This window comes from Podarcis filfolensis (genome assembly GCF_964270895.1).
Source record: "Podarcis filfolensis genome assembly, chromosome: 8".
Taxonomy (NCBI): Eukaryota; Metazoa; Chordata; class Lepidosauria; order Squamata; family Lacertidae; genus Podarcis; species Podarcis filfolensis.
In genome coordinates this window covers 41,227,478-41,245,271 of record NC_139611.1, presented here as the reverse complement: position 1 = coordinate 41,245,271, position 17,794 = coordinate 41,227,478, and the positions used below count along the sequence as shown (strand labels likewise).

At 45.8% G+C, this 17,794-nt stretch overlaps 1 protein-coding gene across 5 annotated transcripts in view; it reads left to right on the top strand.

Annotated features, from left to right (window-relative positions):
* Positions 1–17,794, top strand: part of ZFPM1 (zinc finger protein, FOG family member 1) — a 114,058-nt gene that overhangs the window by 56,429 nt on the left and 39,835 nt on the right. For 4 of the 5 annotated variants that reach the window (XM_083626227.1, XM_083626225.1, XM_083626224.1 and 1 more), the window contains exon 3: positions 6,175–6,270. In XM_083626227.1, the coding sequence (XP_083482353.1) occupies positions 6,175–6,270 (96 nt within the window). Of the gene's footprint in view, positions 1–1,146; positions 1,304–6,174; positions 6,271–17,794 lie in introns of those variants that run through there. The other variant, XM_083626228.1, reaches the window with a different exon arrangement.

Here is a 17,794-nt window from a genome sequence, read left to right as displayed (position 1 = left end):
TAAGGCAGCTTCCTGTGTTCTTCCACTGTCTGCAATCATACTTAGGGTTTGTAACATTTGCAAAGCAGATTGTGCATGTTAACTTGGAATCCTTACAAGAGACTTGTAAGATAGGTCAGTACTATTGTCCCCATACTGCAGATGAACAGCCTACCCTAAGGGCTGCTGACGGCTTCGTGGGAGAGGCAAGGCTTCAACTGGGGATTTTGTAGCTCTGCTTCTTATAGCCTCTGTGCTGCTGCTGCTGCTGTTGCAGCAGCAGCTCCCTGCTCTGGCTCAAATTTCAATCAATAAATTCTGCTCTCTCTCCACAGCAATTTGTAATCTAATTAAGGGTCTGAGTTTCTTGCTACTGCGCCTTGAAAGACTGCAGACCTGGCTAGGTAAATGCTGACCTAGAAATGCAAAACACACACACACCCTACTTCTGTCTCCCAGCTTTTTAGAAACATGAGTTGGCCCAAACAATAGTGACTGTCTTATTTGTCCATAGAAGCAGCAGGAATATTGAGGCTGTAATACTATGTGTGCTTACATGAGAGAAAAAGTCCCTAGAAAAGAGGAAGATTAACTTCTGAGTGTTAATGTTGACAAGATCTAATTGGACTACTTTTACCTCTCCACACCTCCCTCCCCCCCTCTCATTTATTTATCTATAAAGACATTTTTATTATTTTAGACTATTTTATAAATGGTTAAATGTTACAATTGAAAATAGAATTTAAAAACACATTTCTCAAAAAGGAAATCAGATAACTGCCCATGAGTCAACTCATCCTTCTGGAGAAGGCTAGACAAATAAGAAAAGTTTGTGGCACCCAACAAAATGTGTATAAATGTTTGAATGTTACAAAATAGCTTAGCAGCATGCAGCAGGAAAAATACAATTGAAAACAGAATTTAAGAACACATTTTTCAAAACGAAGAAATCCGATAACTACCTATGAGTCAACTCATCCTTCTGGGGAAGGTTGGACAGATAAAAACTGTTTCTGGCACCCAACGAAGTGTGTACAGTGTTGGAGGCTGTGTTAAGGCCCCATCTGTGCTAAACATTTAAAGTTAAGAGGCCTCTGTTGCCCTCACAGAGCTACAGTTCCCAGGATTCCTGAACCCATTAAACCACTGTAGGAGTTGCAGCTCTGTGAAGGAAATAGGGGTCTCCTCTCAGCACCAAGCAGGCAAACTACAGTTCCTGGGGTTCTTTGGGGGAAGCCATGACTGTTTCAAGTGTTATGATAGTGTTTTGAAAATACAGTGCCTGCGGTGACTACCTCCCAATGCATAATGTGTGCTCTGCCAGGTAGGGCTGCCATGTGTCCTCTTTATCCTGGACATGTTCTCCTTTTCAGGGGTAAAATTTAAGACAAATTGCATCTGTTTGCTTTGAATGGCCGCCATGGTGTCCTCTTTTTTGCTCTTCAATATAATGGCAACCCTACCCAGGTAATGTGCTCCTGTGCCTTTTAGGCCATAACAAGGTTCCCTAAAAAAAGATTATGTCATAGAACCCAACTATGGGTATATGATGATTATTATATACTTTTTTCTTTTCATTCTCCCCGCCCCAGTTTCTTTTCTTACCTATTTGTTTCATTTATATGGCAAGGCACCCAATGGCATTTTAAAGCACTAAAACAAATGATATAACATGTAAAGTTGGCTGCAGGGGACGGGGCAGTCCGACTGGAGTAGCCCTGATGTTGTGTGTGCCTCCTCCGCTCGTCCTCTTCTTCCTCCTCGCAGGCCAAAACAGGCAGAAAGGGCCTGCTTCATATTCCTGCCAACCGGTTCCCATTTGGCAGTGGGACATAACCTAGAGCCTAAGTTGTGTGTTTTGGTTTCATTTTCTGCTTCTTAAATGGTGGGTGTGCTTGGCTCCTAAGCAGAGGGTCAGCAAATTTCTAAAGCTGTTTTCTTTATATATTTATACATAATAAAAAACAAGGGAGCATAAATAGTAATATTCATAATTGGATTATCTCCCTGATAAATGTCAGGCATTATTTGGTGACCCTTGGCCATCTAATCTTTCCTCTTTCATGCACACGTATGCACACACATTGAGCACTGAGCCAGTGTGGTGTAGTGATTAAGAGCAGTGGACTTGTAATCTGGTGAACCGGGTTAGATTCCCTGCTCCTCCACATGTAGCTGCTGGGTGACCTTGGGCCAGTCACACTTCTCTGAAGTCTCTCAGCCCCACTCACCTCACAGAGTGTTTGTTGTGGGGGAGGAAGGGAAAGGAGATTGCTAACCGCTTTGAGACTCCTTAGGGTAGTGATAAAGCAGGATATCAAATCCAAACTCTCCTCCTCCTTCTCTCATCCCCCTGGCACGGTAACTGCCATTGTCCACGCACAACTGCATAGATGTCTATTAGGAAGCTATTAATCTCTGAGGGACTTGCAGGATGTTTGGGACCTGGGGCAGGGGCAGTGAGGCAGTTTGTGGGTGGGTGGGAAGCCAAGTGTTTTGTGCAATGGCAGACTTTGACCCACCGAGCTAGTCTGTAGAAAAGGAAGCAAGAGATTCCTTTATCTGATTTTTAAGGCTCTCTACAAGAGCCTCAGGCTGAGGGGTGGGGGGTTGGGGGTTGCGAAGGGGGGGGGGAGGTTAGGGAGAGCAGAGAGCTCTGAAAGCTCCAGCCTGAACAGTGCACCTGGCACTAGCGCGTCGTGATAAAAGGAGGCGATAGCGCATGATAACGCACCGGCTGCAATAACTGCTGCTCCTGTGGCGCATAGCAAAAAGCTTTCAGCGCGATGGATAACAATCAATATGCCAGCCACTTTGATTTATAGCCAAAAATAATGGGACTTTTATACCCGGCGATTGATTTATTTGATGTTAATCATCCACCCCACCCCCCCATTCCCGCCTTATCACCTGTATTAATAATCACCAATCGCCAGTGACGTCACCACCCCCAGGCGCCCTTTATGGCGCCAATCGATTGGGCCATGGTTGTGGGGCCTTTTTTGGCGGTGGTTATTGGGGGCCTGGGTGCAAAGGCAAACATGCCCTCTGCCCGCTAATCTTTCACGCTGTCTTATGCAGATAGGCTTATCGGCAGGATCTTGAACAGCAGTTAATGGGGAAAATAATTGTCATCAAGTTGCTATGAGTCTGCCACCGGGAGAGTTGGCCCAGGAAGTAAGTTCTCTTTCCCCACCCATTTTTCTTTTGTTTTGTTTCTTTCTTTTCGTCAGCCAGCTGGCGCTGGGAGAGGGCGGATGGGAGGCCTGGAAAATAAGGAAGCAACTCTGAGCCCCCCAAATCATCCAGTCACGGTTGATGTTTGTATCACACAAGCTTAAAGTGAAGCATCCTGGGAATGTTCTGGGATTGCCAGCTCAGTGAGCAATTCAGCAGAGGCTCTCTGTTATGTGCCCTTTCTACACGGGCTGCGTTAGGTTGGGGAATAGCCGTTGATTGGTGGAAGAGCTCATGTATTGCTCGCAGAAGGCCCCAGGTTCAAACCCCGGCATCTCCCTGTAAGTGTGGGAGACTCTGGACAACTGCTGCCAGTCAGTGTGGACAGTACTGAGCGATGTGGAGCAATTGGCCTGGCTTGATATTATGTATTTTGAATGACTTGAGAGACAGCGTTCCTGAGCAATTGGCGTGCTCATTCTGATGGCTTGTTTTATTTTATTTTGTTTTGTTCTATTTTATTTTATAAAAAAGCATTCATTTTCTGGGAAGTTCTTTTTAATCTCTTTATAACAAGGTGTGATTGACCCTCCTGATATTTTAGTGCCGAAACAGCTTGATAGGTAATAGTACTGTACAACATCTTCATTTTCAGACTGCTTGATACTGATTTTATCTGCTCTTTTATTTTATATTATCTTTTTCTTCTTACCTTTTTTCAAACTGTTGTTAGCTGACCTGGAGATTTTATGGAAAGGCAAGGTATAAATGTCAGCTGTGGCTTCTTCTCTTTTTTTAGACCTTACTGGCTGCAAATAAGCTTGAAAATAGATCAAGAGTGGCTGGTAAAACCTGATATGCCCAAGTGAGTCTTAGCAAGAGAGGTAGTGATTAGCACTTTGCATAGTTCCTTATTCCTGCTTGTTGCCCCGCCTTCAATTTGAATAAATTTTAATTTGCATTTAATTCATTTGGATTTTAGGCTTTGCCTTTTCTTCACACAGAACACAAGATTCTTTAATTATTAGAACTTTGTTGGATTTTAAATAAAGTATTGAGCACCAGTGCGGCGTAGTGGTTAGAGTGTCACACTAGAACCTGGGAAAGCAGGGTTCAAATCCTCGCTCGGTCGTGAAGCTCAGTGGGTGACCTTGGGCCAGTCCCTCTCCTTCTCAGCCTGACTTACCTTACAGGCTTGTTGTGGGGATTAAATGAAAGAGGGGGAGAACCATGTATGCCACACTGAGCTCCTTGGAGAAAAAGGTGGGATATAAATGCCACAAATAAATAAAATATTGCAAAGTACCGTGCTTTTCGCTCTATAAGACGCACCAGACCACAAGACGCACCTAGTTTTTGGAGGAGAAAAACAAGAAAAAAATATTCTGAATCTCAGAAGCTAGAACAGCAAGAGGGATCACTGTGCAGTGAAAGCAGCAATCCCTCTTGCTGTTCTGGCTTCTGGGATAGCTGCGCAGCCTGCATTCGCTCCATAAGACGCAAACACCTTTCCCCTTACTTTTTAGGAGGGAAAAAGTGAGTCTTATAGGGCAAAAAATACGGTATGTCTGGTTTGTGGGCTCTATCTCCAAACATCAGGTACAGGGAAGATATAGAGATAATACACAGGTAGGGGTGCCAACTTAAATAAAATATTGGGGGGGTAAGCCACGCCCAGCACAATCACACACACACCATTTGAATGGCAATTCCCATCAACTGAGCTCAAATATTTTATTGGGGGAGTTGAAGGGGCCTCGGCCCTTAGGAGTTGGCTGTTATGAGGATGAGTGATGAGGCAAGGACCGCAGCAGTCAGATTCATTATTATCTAGCAAGCAGCTCTGTATGTTGATTGTCACCTTGTGGGGTTTCCTGGCATCCTATGCACGTCTTTCTATCCCTGGTTGGGAGCCAGTTCAACATAGTAAATGTCATTATTATTCCTGGGCCTAGTTCTTAGACATCAGGTGAGAACCCAACCCATTCACTGAAGTCTAATTCTCCCAGACATTAGGTGAGGTGATAAACAATTCACTGGACCACTTCTGTCTTTGAAAGCTGAGGGGTGGGGGAAGCACAGCTCACACGGTCAAATAGTCTACTAGAATTAAAATGAAATAATTTCCTGCACTTAGAAAACAGTTGTCTCCAGAAGACAAGCTAAGCTTGAATCCCTTCCTGCTGACACACCCCTTTCCAGTATGCAGGGGCTGGTGTCATTTTGGATAGAAGGTGTCAGGGAACTGCCATCAGCTCAGAGGCGAGAGGTGGAAGGGCAGTTGTGTTATAGGGAACCTCCAAAAATCTTGCGAAGCAGTTCCTCCTCTGGCGAGGAGGGAAGTCCCACCTCCAGTGGAGAGGAAGTGGTGGGAGCAGGGCATGCTAGGGAGAGCCTCAACACTGAGCCTGAGCAAACCAGAGGGGAGGGAAGTACCCCTTTGCCAGCGCCCAGTCTGCACAGTAGGTTTAGGTGCAGGGAAGGGAGGAGAAGGTTGGGGGTCACGCGACTGTTATGCTGGAGGAGGTATAAGGACCGCCCACTCCCAGATTCTGCTAGCGAGTGAGCCAGACATGAACTTGCGACGCTCTTCACTGTAAATAGGTTGCACTAATAATAAAGCCTGGAAAAGACAGGTCGGAGTCTTGCCTGTTTGCTCTCAAGCAACCACACCAGCACCTGACAGAAGGGGTATGGTATTGTCCCATGTGCATCCCCACGTACGGCGTGAAATGGTACAGACCAGACTCAGTTCCATGCAGTACAATTACGTCCTGATCGTCCCACTTGCTGTGTGGGGGAGCTAGGTCTTTTGCTTTCTATCTCCAAAGAACACCCCCTTCTTAGCCATGGCGAGCGCTCTGTTCATGATGCAGCTGTGTGAATGGCTGTCTTAAAGCTGGATCATGTGACTTGGCTCATAAAAGCCTGGTGCACCTGAATGGCTGATCATATTTTCTTCACAGCTCTCAATGATTCTGAGTGATGATTCAATGATTTCATTACTTCAATTTTCAGAGACTGAACTCAGAGAGAGCTTGGAGAGCCCAAAGGAGCCAGATAAACAAGAGAATCTGGAGAAGCCCCAGGAGCCGAAGCTTTGGAACGGGCCAGGTAAGTACCCCCGCTCCTCCTCCTGTCTTCCCTGCTAAACCAACCCAAACTCCCCTAAGTAATAAAAGAGATCTCATGCAGGTACGGTCAGGCCTGTGCTGCTTCTGCTCTCGTGGGGCTGGTATCTTAACTAAGTTCCAAACTGAGCACAGATCTCTCCAACCAAAATTGGTTTTCAAATGAAGGCAATCAATCAGAGACTTTTAATTCTTTCCCCCTTGATTGATTGACACCTTTTGGGGAATCCTGAAGGACAGGGCCTTTAAGAACGCGAAGACTTCTTCAATAATTTGAAGCAAAAATCGCCACACTTAGGGAGAAAGTCCACCGTTAGTGTTTCCTTTCTACATCAAATGTGGGGATGTTACAGACAGAGCAGAGCTGAAAGGCTTCTGAAGGCTAGTAAGCTCATGAGCCCTGAGTATTGTGGGAAGCCGCGAGTTTTAGGAAAGCTGGATGCTGCTTATAGTCCTCCCCCCCCCCACTTTCTCACTGGACTTTCATCTGTAAACCAACAATTGGGTGTGCCAGTCTCCATCTGTCAGTGGAAAAGTCTGTGAGTGTGTGATGAGCTGGCGAACAGCAGCTTGGTTATATATGATCTGGGGTGGAGGGGGATGGATGTGTATTTAGAGTGATAGGGAAGGATCCTTAGCTAAGCACCTGCTTTGCATAGTCCCAGGTTCAATCCCAGGCATCTCCAGGTAGGGCTGGGAGAGAACCTTGCCTGAAACCTTAGAAAGCTATTGCCTGTCAGTTTAACTAATTCTGAGTTAGATGGGCCCATGATTTGACTAAGTATCAGGCTGGCACCTGGAGGGATAACTCTCCTGACAGTGGAGGTAGAGCTTGGCCATTGCGGGTCGCTTTTGTGTCCATGAATTTGCCTAATCTTCTTTTATCCAGGTTGGTGGCCATTACTGCCTTCTGTAGGAATTAGTTCCATAATTTAACAATGCGCTCTGTGGAAAAAGTACTTCCTCTTGTCTGCCTTGCAGCCTCCCAACATTCAGCTTCATTGGAGCTCCATGAGTTCCAGTGTTATGAGAGGAGGAGGGACATTTCTCCATCCATTTTCTCAATGCCATGCATCGTTTCATGAACTTCTACCATGTCGCCTCTTACTCACCTTCTCTCTAGCCCAAAAAGTTTCCTCAGAGGAGAGTTGATCCCACCCCCCTCGATCATTTTGATTGCCCGTTTCCGAATGAAGCCAGTAAGCTTCCTCCTCCTCAGTGTTGCCCTTGCAGAACTCATCAAGGAAGAGGATGGGGACGGATCTAGAATGGGTTGGATCCAAATGGGCACCAGGCATCACGGTGTGTCACTGAGGATGGCAGCCTCTGTGATCTAGAATGGATCAAGGATGAGAAATCTAGTTCCAAGTCTGTGAGACTGCCTCAGGTGTCTTTTTTTTAAAAAAGTTCATCTTTTCTTACTTATTTGTGGAGGAGGACCCTTTGTTGTTTTCTTATCCTTCCTCCTTTTCCAAGCATATCTCATAACTGCAGCTTTTGCTTTATGGCTTTTGCTGCTTGAATTGAGAGGATGACCAAATTCATCCTAGCAAATCCACAAAGACACCCCACCCCACATATACACACAGCCTCTCTGTCACTTTGTAAGGAACTCCCAAGTCCAGACTGCCTTGAGTCTCCCCCCCCATGCCCTGAATGCGAACCCCATCTCCCTCTGCAGCAGCAGTTGCTTGTGAGTATTATAATATTATTAAAAGGCTTTATACACCGCCTTTCATTACAAGAAGAAATACTAGGGCGGTTCAAAGAAATGAATAAAAGCCTAGCCAACAGCAAAATAACAAGAACAAAACCAATTCTAAAAATGCAGCTACCCATAATTAAAAGGCACTGTGAAGCAACAACATTATAACATCCATAATTAAAGTATATAATAAACATGGCAAATTAAAGCAGTGTAACAATAAAGAGAAACCATTAAAGCAACAATGAAAGCAGAAGATTCAAGTCAGGAGATAGGAAAGTGAGAGTCGCTTCTAAAAGTGTTTGTCTGCTTTCTTCTTCTCTTTCCCCTGCCCCAACACGCACACACAGAAACACACACACACCCCACTCCCTGTTCAGGAAGGGAAATGTCTGTTCACAGCCAGGCTGATATCCCCAGCCCTTCCTAGATGTATTGGCCGGAAATATATCTGCAGGACTTCCCTCGCCACTACCTCCTCTGTCTCTTCCTTGGTTATCTGCTCTTTCCCACCCCAGACCTTTTGGCCTCGATGGACGGATGTGAAGCTGCTCTGCTCATCCTTGGCTGGCCACATGGCACAGCACCCCCTCCTTCCTCCCACCCACCCTGCCTATGCCTGCTCTGTCCACTGCTGCTCTTCATTCATCTCAGAACAGCACAAGGGAGACTCAAGATGCCCAAATCCCTTTTGCCAACATACTAAGAGCAGAGTAATGGTTTATATCCAGCTTTGCTTACGGGACCCTTAACCTTGACTTTGTCCCTGGCTCAGCCCCAAGAACTGGGGGCTTGTTGTCTTCTCAAGGGGTAGGATGCTCAGCTGATGGCACAACAACCAGATAAGACAAAGTACTCCTTCAACACTTTATATTGTTTCATTGGTAACGTAAGAGGAAAAATGACTATTACTCATACATAATCTAAGCACCACCACAAGGGATCCTGATTAAGCATTTAGCTATTTGATGCTGAATGTTATCTGTTAATTCTCTTCTATCCTGTTTCCCCATTCTTTTTTGTAGAATCATAGACTTCTAAAGTTGGAAGGGATCACAATGGTCATCTAGTCCAACCCCCTGCAATGCAGGAATCTTTTGCCCAATGTGGGGCTCATACTCATGCCCCTGAGATTAAGAGTCCCACGCTTTACTGACTGAGATATCCATCAAAAACTCTCTTTTCATTTAAACCATTTCATGAACCAAGAACCTATACACTGACCGCTAACAATACACCCGTATATGGTAAATATTAGTGCAAATTTATTATGGTTGTTGTGATATACAAATGACATGAGAAGTCTTGGTCTGTATCATTTATTATTCCGATGATCCTTGTTGATAAAACCCAACAGAAAAAATGACGACAAGGTTCTCCTTCATGCAACACATACTTAAACTGGGGAACTCATTCCCACAGGAGGCAGTGCTGGCCACCAACTTGGTTGACTTTAAAAGAAGATTAGATAAATTCATGGAAGATAAGGCAATTAATGGCCACCAGCTATGATAGGTATACTCTGCCTCTCCACCGCTGGAGGCAGTACTGCTTCTGCATGCCAGCTCCTGGAAACCACAGGAGGAGAAAGTGGGTGGCCACTATGAGAACAGTTTGTTGGGCTTGATGGCCCTTTGGCCTGATCCAGCAAATTCTTATCATGTCCACATATATTAGGGGTGGTGAATAAATTTGATTTAGTTTGCATTTAAAGGTGATCCCTCCCTAATTTGTGCTTTCCAATACAATGTGCAAACCAAAACATAGCCCTTCTTCGAAATTCGCATTTCTCTGAATTTTGCAATGTAGTTCTCTAGTCAAGCAATGTGTACAAAGATTTGTATACTAGCATGCATAAAAATGCATGTATTGTTGAAAATAGCACGTACCAAAATACATTATATTAGAGATAATTGTTTTTAAAAAACGTGCATATCAGGCAAAAGTCATATTAAAAGGTGAATGTTATATTATCCACATGAAGATATTGATGAATTTGCATGATGACTTTTTTTAAAATAGTAACTGATATAAAACGTGGAGAACTGAATTTAAGACTGGAAAAATGAGAAACTTGGAGAAACTGAAATTGACCCATTCATCCATCCCTTGCTCTTGGTTTATTTGTTACATTGATATTTTTCCTCTCCTCCAAGGAGCTCAATGTAGCATCAAAGGCCTCCCCCCTTTAAATCTGTGCAACAATTCTGTGAGATAGGTTAGGCTGAGAGAGTAGTAATTTGTCCATGATCATCCTGTGAATTTTGTCACCCAATAGGGATTTCAACTCAGACCCTCTAACCACTACACTACTGCAGCACATTGCATCCAGCTGCACTGATCCTCAGTCTTGTCTGCAGATGGTGGGTGATGATAGGACCAGCACATGAAGAACTGTGTACACATGGTCAGGATTGGAGCAGCTTGGACACAAGATTTCTCCCACGTCTCTTCTTTTCTTGTGTTCCCCAGGGACAGCATATCTCTGTACTAGGAATTGAGAGGAATAGAGTGTACAGCTCTGGCTACCCTGCATGCCTTAAGACCATGTATAGGCTGAGTTGGGAGATGCATATCAACCATAGCTCAGTGGTGGAGTGCACCTGATTGGTGTGCAGAAGGAGCTAAGCTCCATACCCGACGTGTTTATGAGATCTGGTAGCAGTGGATGGGAAGAAGAAACCTTGTGAGAATCTGGAGAGCCACTGCCGGTCAGTGTAGACAATGCTGGGCTTGATGGACCAAGGGCCTGACTCAATGTAAGGCAGTTTCCTATGTTACTGTGCATAAAGGGCCAGCCATGGTGTCATGGTTAGAGTGTCAGCAGTAGCACCCTTCAGACCAAGGTTCAAATCTCCACTCAGCCGTGAAGCTCACAGCATGACTTTGGGTCACTCATAGTCTCAGTAACATAGGAAGCTGCCTTATACTGAGTAAAACCAATGGTCTGTGTAGCCCAAACTTATCTACACTGACTGACAACAGTTCTGATGAGTTTCAGGGAGGGTTCTCTCCTAGCCCTGCTTGGAGATGCCTGGGATTGGACCAACGACCTTCTGCAGAACAGCCGTTCTACTACTGAGCTTACGGCTCTTGGTCTCTCAATTTGACCTACCTCACAGGATTGTTGTGAGGATAAATAAGGAGGGGGGCGGAGAGTCAAGTTCCATCTTGAGCTCCTTGGCAGAAAGGTGGAATATATACAAATGTAACGATAAATAAATAAACTGCAGCCACTAGTCTTCATATCAAGTACATCTTGCAAAATATACTTTTCCCATCCTGTTTTAAGTCTGGCACCAGGTTGCTGTCAAAGCTTCCTTAGAGCCCCCCTTATATTTCATTGCAGCTTTCTTAAAAGGTCAGGAAAAACACCTTTTACTGTTTTCTATCCACTCTGTGCATGGAGGGGCTTCCTTGCGTCTGTGGAACCCATGCAAGTCTGAATATGCATGGTAGGATCTTCCTTGTGTAGACTTCTGCCACTTCATGTTGTGGGTGTTCTGTTTCTAATTTCTGTTGACGGTATGTGAGCTGGGACTCCAAAGTTCTGGCATCCGCTTGTGTGAGGGAAGTGCACTCTGAACATGCTCGTATGCACCTTCCTACCAGAAAAGTCCCAGATGTTGCAAATGTTGCAGTCAGTGGTTTGTTCAATTAAGTTCCCTGAAGTTGAAAAATAGGTCCTGACACTGTATCCTGGATCAAATTCATAAGCAACCAGAGTAAGGGTGGCAAGTTGCTTCCTCTTCCTTTCCCCCCTTGTTCCTCCCTCCTCCCCCCGCCCGCCCCCACTGGAGTTGGTTATTTGCATTCTTTATGTAAAAGAGATTTTATTATCGCCGCTGTGCAGCCCATCTCTACTCTGGTAATTGGAGTGATATTAATTTCTGTGTGGCTGGGAGTTGATGTGAGTCCGGCGATGCTGCGGCGATAGGCTTTTCCTTTCTGCGCTAACCGCCGCGATAGGCCTTCTATCAGTCTCTGTGCAGGCACCACACTTATCAGGAATGGAATGGGTAAAAAAAAAAGGGAAAGAGGAAAAAAAGGGAAACTTTGAGCAGCCTGAATTTCTTCTTTATCTGGCAGGATCCGCCGTGTGTCAGCAGTGGCAGGCTAGGAGGATGCTGTGTGGAGGCCAGGCCAGGCGGGTGGGTGGGGGTGGAGAGAGTTGTGTTTTTCAAAGCTGCTGGGTGCCATCCAGTTTTGTCCCTCCCAAATCTTCTTTTGCCAAATCTTCCTGCAGAGCCTCGCTGACTTATTGAGTGGCCAGGTTGGCGTACCTCAAGCGCTTTGCTCAATCAGGCACCTGTCGACATCCTAGGTGAACATAGGATGCTGCCTTATAATGAGTCAGACCATGGTCCAGCGAGCTCACCATTGTCTCTAGTAGCGTTTCCGGCCATGGCTTGAACCTGGGACCTTCTGCATGCAGAGCAGGTGCTCTGCCACTGAGCTGCAGTCAAGGTGAAGTTCTGTAGGCACAACTTTATGGCCATCATTTGTTAGATAGGGCTTCCATGACCAGACTGGGGGCCAAGCCCATCTCCCCTTTCAGGTTCCTCACTAGCAGAGCTCCAGAATCATCTGCAGCTTCTTTCCATGTTCTGTGTTTCCTTTTCTTCCTTTGGTCCCTGGAAGGGCATGGGAGATCAGTAGAGGGCTGGCTGGTGGGAGTGGGGAAATCCTTCCCATTCAAGTATGAGGGAAAAAAAGGATTGGGGGCTGATGAAGGATCTGAGCATGCCTTCTACCTGTTGCAGGGCTGTTGCATGGAACTGAGAAGCATAGGGGGAAAGCTCACTTCCATGTACTCAGTGCACTAAGGTTTTCTTGGGAAGTTGTAAAAACTTCTCCTTTGGACCCCTGCAAGAAAAGCTTGGCTGGGCACATCTGGCAGGGATGCCTGAGCATCTGGAATCTTGCATTGGAATAAGACAAGGATAGGGAATATCTAGCCCTTCAGATGTTGCTGGATTACAGCTCCCATCATCAGTTTGGGTTTCTCTCATCTTACCATTTTTCCAGTCTGAACTTCAGTTCTCCACATTTCCACATCAGTTTCAGGTGTGTGTGTGTTTTTTAAGGCTTCATGAAACTCATCATATTTTAGTGTGAATTTCTCCTAACGTGCACATTTTGCGTAAATCACACATTTTTGCAAATGCCAATATGCATTTTTGTATGTCACTTTCACTTATATTTCCATTTCTATACACACTTTACCTTAATATATGCACTTTCGTACATGATTGCTTGGCTGGAGAACTGCGTTGCAAAATTCGGAGAAGAGCACGTTTCAAAGTGGGGCTCCATTTCAGTTGGTGTATTGTTCTCTTTAAATGCAAACTGAATTAAATTTCTACTCCACCTCTGTTGGCTATGCAGGCTGATGGTGTCATGGGACTCATTACATTGTTTCCCCCTTCTGATTCTGATTCTGTTAAAAGTATTAATGAAAATCCAAGACAGACGTTTTCAAGGTGCAGTTCTAGGAAGAACCCTGGCTACTTAAGAAGCTGGCAAAGGAAGTCCTTATATGCTCCTCCTCTGATTTCAACAACCCAATCACCAACTTGGATGGGCAGAGCCAGGCCTGCTTTGCAAACTTCTACCCTGGAGACTGCAGTCACGTGGTTCACCACATGGGGCAGTGATCATCACTTCCTGAAATTATGTTGATCTAGTCCAGGGTCCTGCTTCCCACACGGAGAGCAGAAAGGCGTAAGAGCCTTGTCCTTCAGTTGCACACCCCCTAATCTGAATATAGAGAAGTTTACTGCTTCTGAACCTGGAAATTTCAGTTGTGTGTACTGAAGGTCCGTTTGTGAGGAACCCTTCCTGAAGGGCAAGGATGCTCTACCACATCTCTCCAGGGATGTGCTATGGAGCTTGGAGTACCCCATTACTCCTGTTTCAAGTGCCCAATGTTTTTGCACCCCTCTTCCTCCAGCACAGGCCTCAGCAGGGCAGGCTGCCAGGCGTGGTTGGGTGGGAGAGGATGAGCAGCCGTCCTTCACATTTCTGATAGCCCCGCACATTCATGCGCCTCACTGAAATGAGAAAGTCAAGGGAAGGAGAAGAAAATGAGAGGGAATTTTTTCCTCCCCTCTCTTTCTCTTTTTAATCTTTGCTATGACCTTGTTCGCTGGAGGGGTCTTGGCTGCTTTAAAATTCTGATATGCAAATAGCTGATAGCTATAATCTATAATCCTCAACTTGGGAGCGTTTGCAGATGTAGCTGCCCATTCTGTTTGACTTCCTGTTCTTGCAAGTCTGGCTCGTGGCGTGTGTGTGTTTCCCCAAAATAAAAAAAAATATGTTTAAAAACCTCCTGAGAGTTTCTAGTTGCTCCCAATAGAGTGGGTTGCCATTTCTGAAATGTGCCCCAGAAGTAAGAGAGAGGGGAGGAAGCGGGCAAAGTCTCCTGAATTAGTTTCTTGGCAGATCCCATTCTGTAGCAAAGGTGGCCTGGACTAGTCGTTGGAGAGTAGCTGGCTGGTTGTCGCAGGAGCTTTCAGTCTGCAGCAGCCAGTCACAAAAGGAGTGTTGGTGGCTAAGATCCTACGGCTGCAGTGGCCTTGTGAAAATGCTGTCAGTGAGAACAGGGAAGATGGTGGGTCATTATATTGTTGTCCACCACCCAAATCTCCAAGCGGTGCAAGATTCCAGGAGTCCCAGGTGCTTATCCATGGTTCCTTTTGGGAATGAGACTGAGTCTTTTTGTTATATTGTTTATTTACACATATATGCAAGCTGAGCCTATGATGGAGGGGTCCGCAGCATCGACACCCCAAGAGGTTCTGGTTTCTCCCATAGCCGCAGCCTTGGATTCAAACACAGACCAACCATCATGCTCTGACCTTCTCTCCAGCTCGCTGCCTTACCAGCCTGCAACCTTCTTCCTTCTAGGCCACATCACAGCCAACTCTCAGTTCTGCTTCAGACTCTGACTTTGTCTTCTAACCAGCTGTTTGAGCAGGAGGAGGGCCCCCACTCATTTGCCACCTGGCCCAGAGTCCCTTCTCTTTCTTCATGGCCCATCACCTTTCCCTTTGTTCGTTCTTAATGGTTCCACGGCGATTACCCTGTGAGGAAGCTAGCCTGGCCTATGTTTTCATCCTTGCTGGATCCAGGGGTTCAGGAGACTTGATTTACTTCCAACACTGACTGGGTCTAGGAATTTAGGGGAGTCTGGCACCGCCAAACTCACAACACTATTCTTCCTATGTGGAATTCTTTGCTGTAAGAAATGTCTTCCCCCAAAATTTGTACCCTCCAGTGTTTTGGGCTACAAATCCTAGTGCTGTCTGGTCTGATGGGAGTTGTAGTGCAAATGTCCTAAAAAGAGTGCCAGGTTGCATTGGGTTGGGGGCACAGCTGCCGTAAGAGCTGGAAATAACTACTGGAACTGGGCAAGGTCAATGAAGTCAGGTCTATCTGCTGCTCTCAGTGCCTAAATGGAGTCCTCATGTCCAGTAAGTTTTTTGTGTTGAAGTTGCTCCAGCCCCTCTGGCTTCGTATAACTTGAGCCCTTGTGTTCTTTGTACCTGATATGGGGCCCCTGTTCTCTTCAACTACCTGTGTGGTGTTAGGATTTAGCCCCCAAGTATTTATTTATTACGTTTATATCCCAGCTTTCCTGCAAGGAGCTCAAGGTGGTATATAAATACTTCTCCTTCCAATTTTATCCTCGCAACAACCCTGTGAGGTAGGTTAGGCTGACAGCAAGAGACTGGTTACCCAGTGAGCTTCATGCCTGAGTGGGGATTTGAACCCCGGTCTCCCATGTCATAGTCCGACATTCTAACCACTACACCACCCTGGCACACTGATGGCGCAGACACACCCCTGGTTGATGTCTGCAAGTGAGAGTCTCTTCCCATTGCCCTGAGTGGTGTTGCCTGCACACAGCCACACACCGGCTTTGAAAACTGGGCTGATGCTCTGTGTTGCTCTGTGCTAATAAGCCAGGCAGAGCTTATTATGGGCCCGCATCCAGATCAATATGTGCCTCAGCGTCGTGGGATTAGCAGAGAGGGCCCTCCTTTGCAGCTTCTCCTGTGCTGAGTGATATCCATGCCTTGTGGATAGATCAAGCTCCGCAAACATATTTAAAAGAAGCGGGGGAGAAATAATTGGGTTGTGACGGGGCACCTTCTCCACCTGTAACTCAGCCTTGTGTTTTACTGCCCTATTTCCTTTTTATGGGCTCCTTTATTTTCACACCCTATCGAATATTCAAATGTATCTGCGACCCCTGAGCCTCTTTATGGGGGGGTCGTTTGTCACCTTTTATTTCTTTTTTTGTCTCCCGGTAAAGAGCTCTTGCCATTAATTACAGGGGCCAAGGACTTTCTCCCCAGCCTGCTTTCTCCTTCATTCAGAGGGAGAGAAGGCTTCATTCAGATGCCTGAAGCTTTTGCTTTTTCACTCCCCCTCCACAGAAGCTGCTAACATCCCCTTGCACCCAAGCCCACGGGCCTTACCTTTACCTGTTCATGTCTGTTTCTCACCTTTCTGGGACTCTAGGTGGCAAAGCTAGGGATTCCAGGGAGGTCTCCTATCCAACCACTGGCCTGACCCAAACCTTCAGCTAGGTTGCCACACAGCATGCCTTCAGAATATTCCCCAAGACCACATTCCTGAGCTAGTCCTTTGGATCACAAAGAAAGGGGGGGGGCAGGAAGACACAACTTCTTGTAAATTTTCTCTGAATGATCTGTAGGTGGCTCTTAACTTGGCACAGGCAAGCATCTCTTTGTAAGCCTGCACTCTTAGTTAGCCGGCCCCTTCAGTATTTCTGGGCATAGGTCAGCTAGCATTAAGGCATGTTGCTCATTTAACTATATGAGTTCTAGGCACTCAATTTAAATACATGAGGGAGAAAACAATATTTCTAAAGGGACAAAAGCAAACATCCTTTCATTTTAAATGGTGCTCATATACATCACAGAGGCCATCAACATAAGAGTTATCCCCTCCCTTTGTCTGTCATGTAGAGGACATGCTGGTTTTAACCTGCCGGGTTGTTTTTTCTAAAACATATAGTTTTAAAAAATAATACTTGTTTTTCAATTTGCTGACCGACAGGTGTAAGCATCTGCGTAGCTTTCCCACCAAAATATGAAAGATCAGACCAAGATCAGACCAAGGTGAGCTTATGTATCCCAGCATCCTGATTTCCACTCGGGCCAAGCAGATGAGTCTGGGAAAGCCCAAAGAAGGCATGGCAGAAATAATACTGTTTTCCAGAGTTGTCCCCCAACAGGCACGCTGCATTTGAGCATAGATTGCCTCCAGACATGGAGGACCTGAATGTCCCCTCCAGCAAAAGTCTTCTTCTGGGATTGAAGATGTCACTTCCAAGCAACCTTCAGTTCCAGCATTCTCAGTGTTTAGGAACCGGCTGCTACATAAGCAGTTGCCTTGCTGGATCAGTAAAATCTACCCTGTCCACCCTTCTCTTTCCAACTGTGGGTGCCCTTAGGAAGCTTGCGAGCAGGGCATGAATACTGTTGGCTGATTGGAGCAAGGTACCCTGCCACTGGACTTGGAGGCTCCATTTTCCTATTACAGCCGATGATCTTGGATATTGTCTGAGCCACAGCCAAGGGGCGACTGTTGCTATCGAATTAAAACAGTACACACTAAACCCCCCCCCATTTCCCTGGCCTTTATTTTTGCTCCATCTCCCACCCCCAGCCCAGCTCTCTTTTTCCTTTCCTTTCTTTTTTTATCTGTGCTGCGACTCCTGTCTGAGTAATCTCTCCCCGCCTGAAGTTTTCTCTGCAAACCTCAA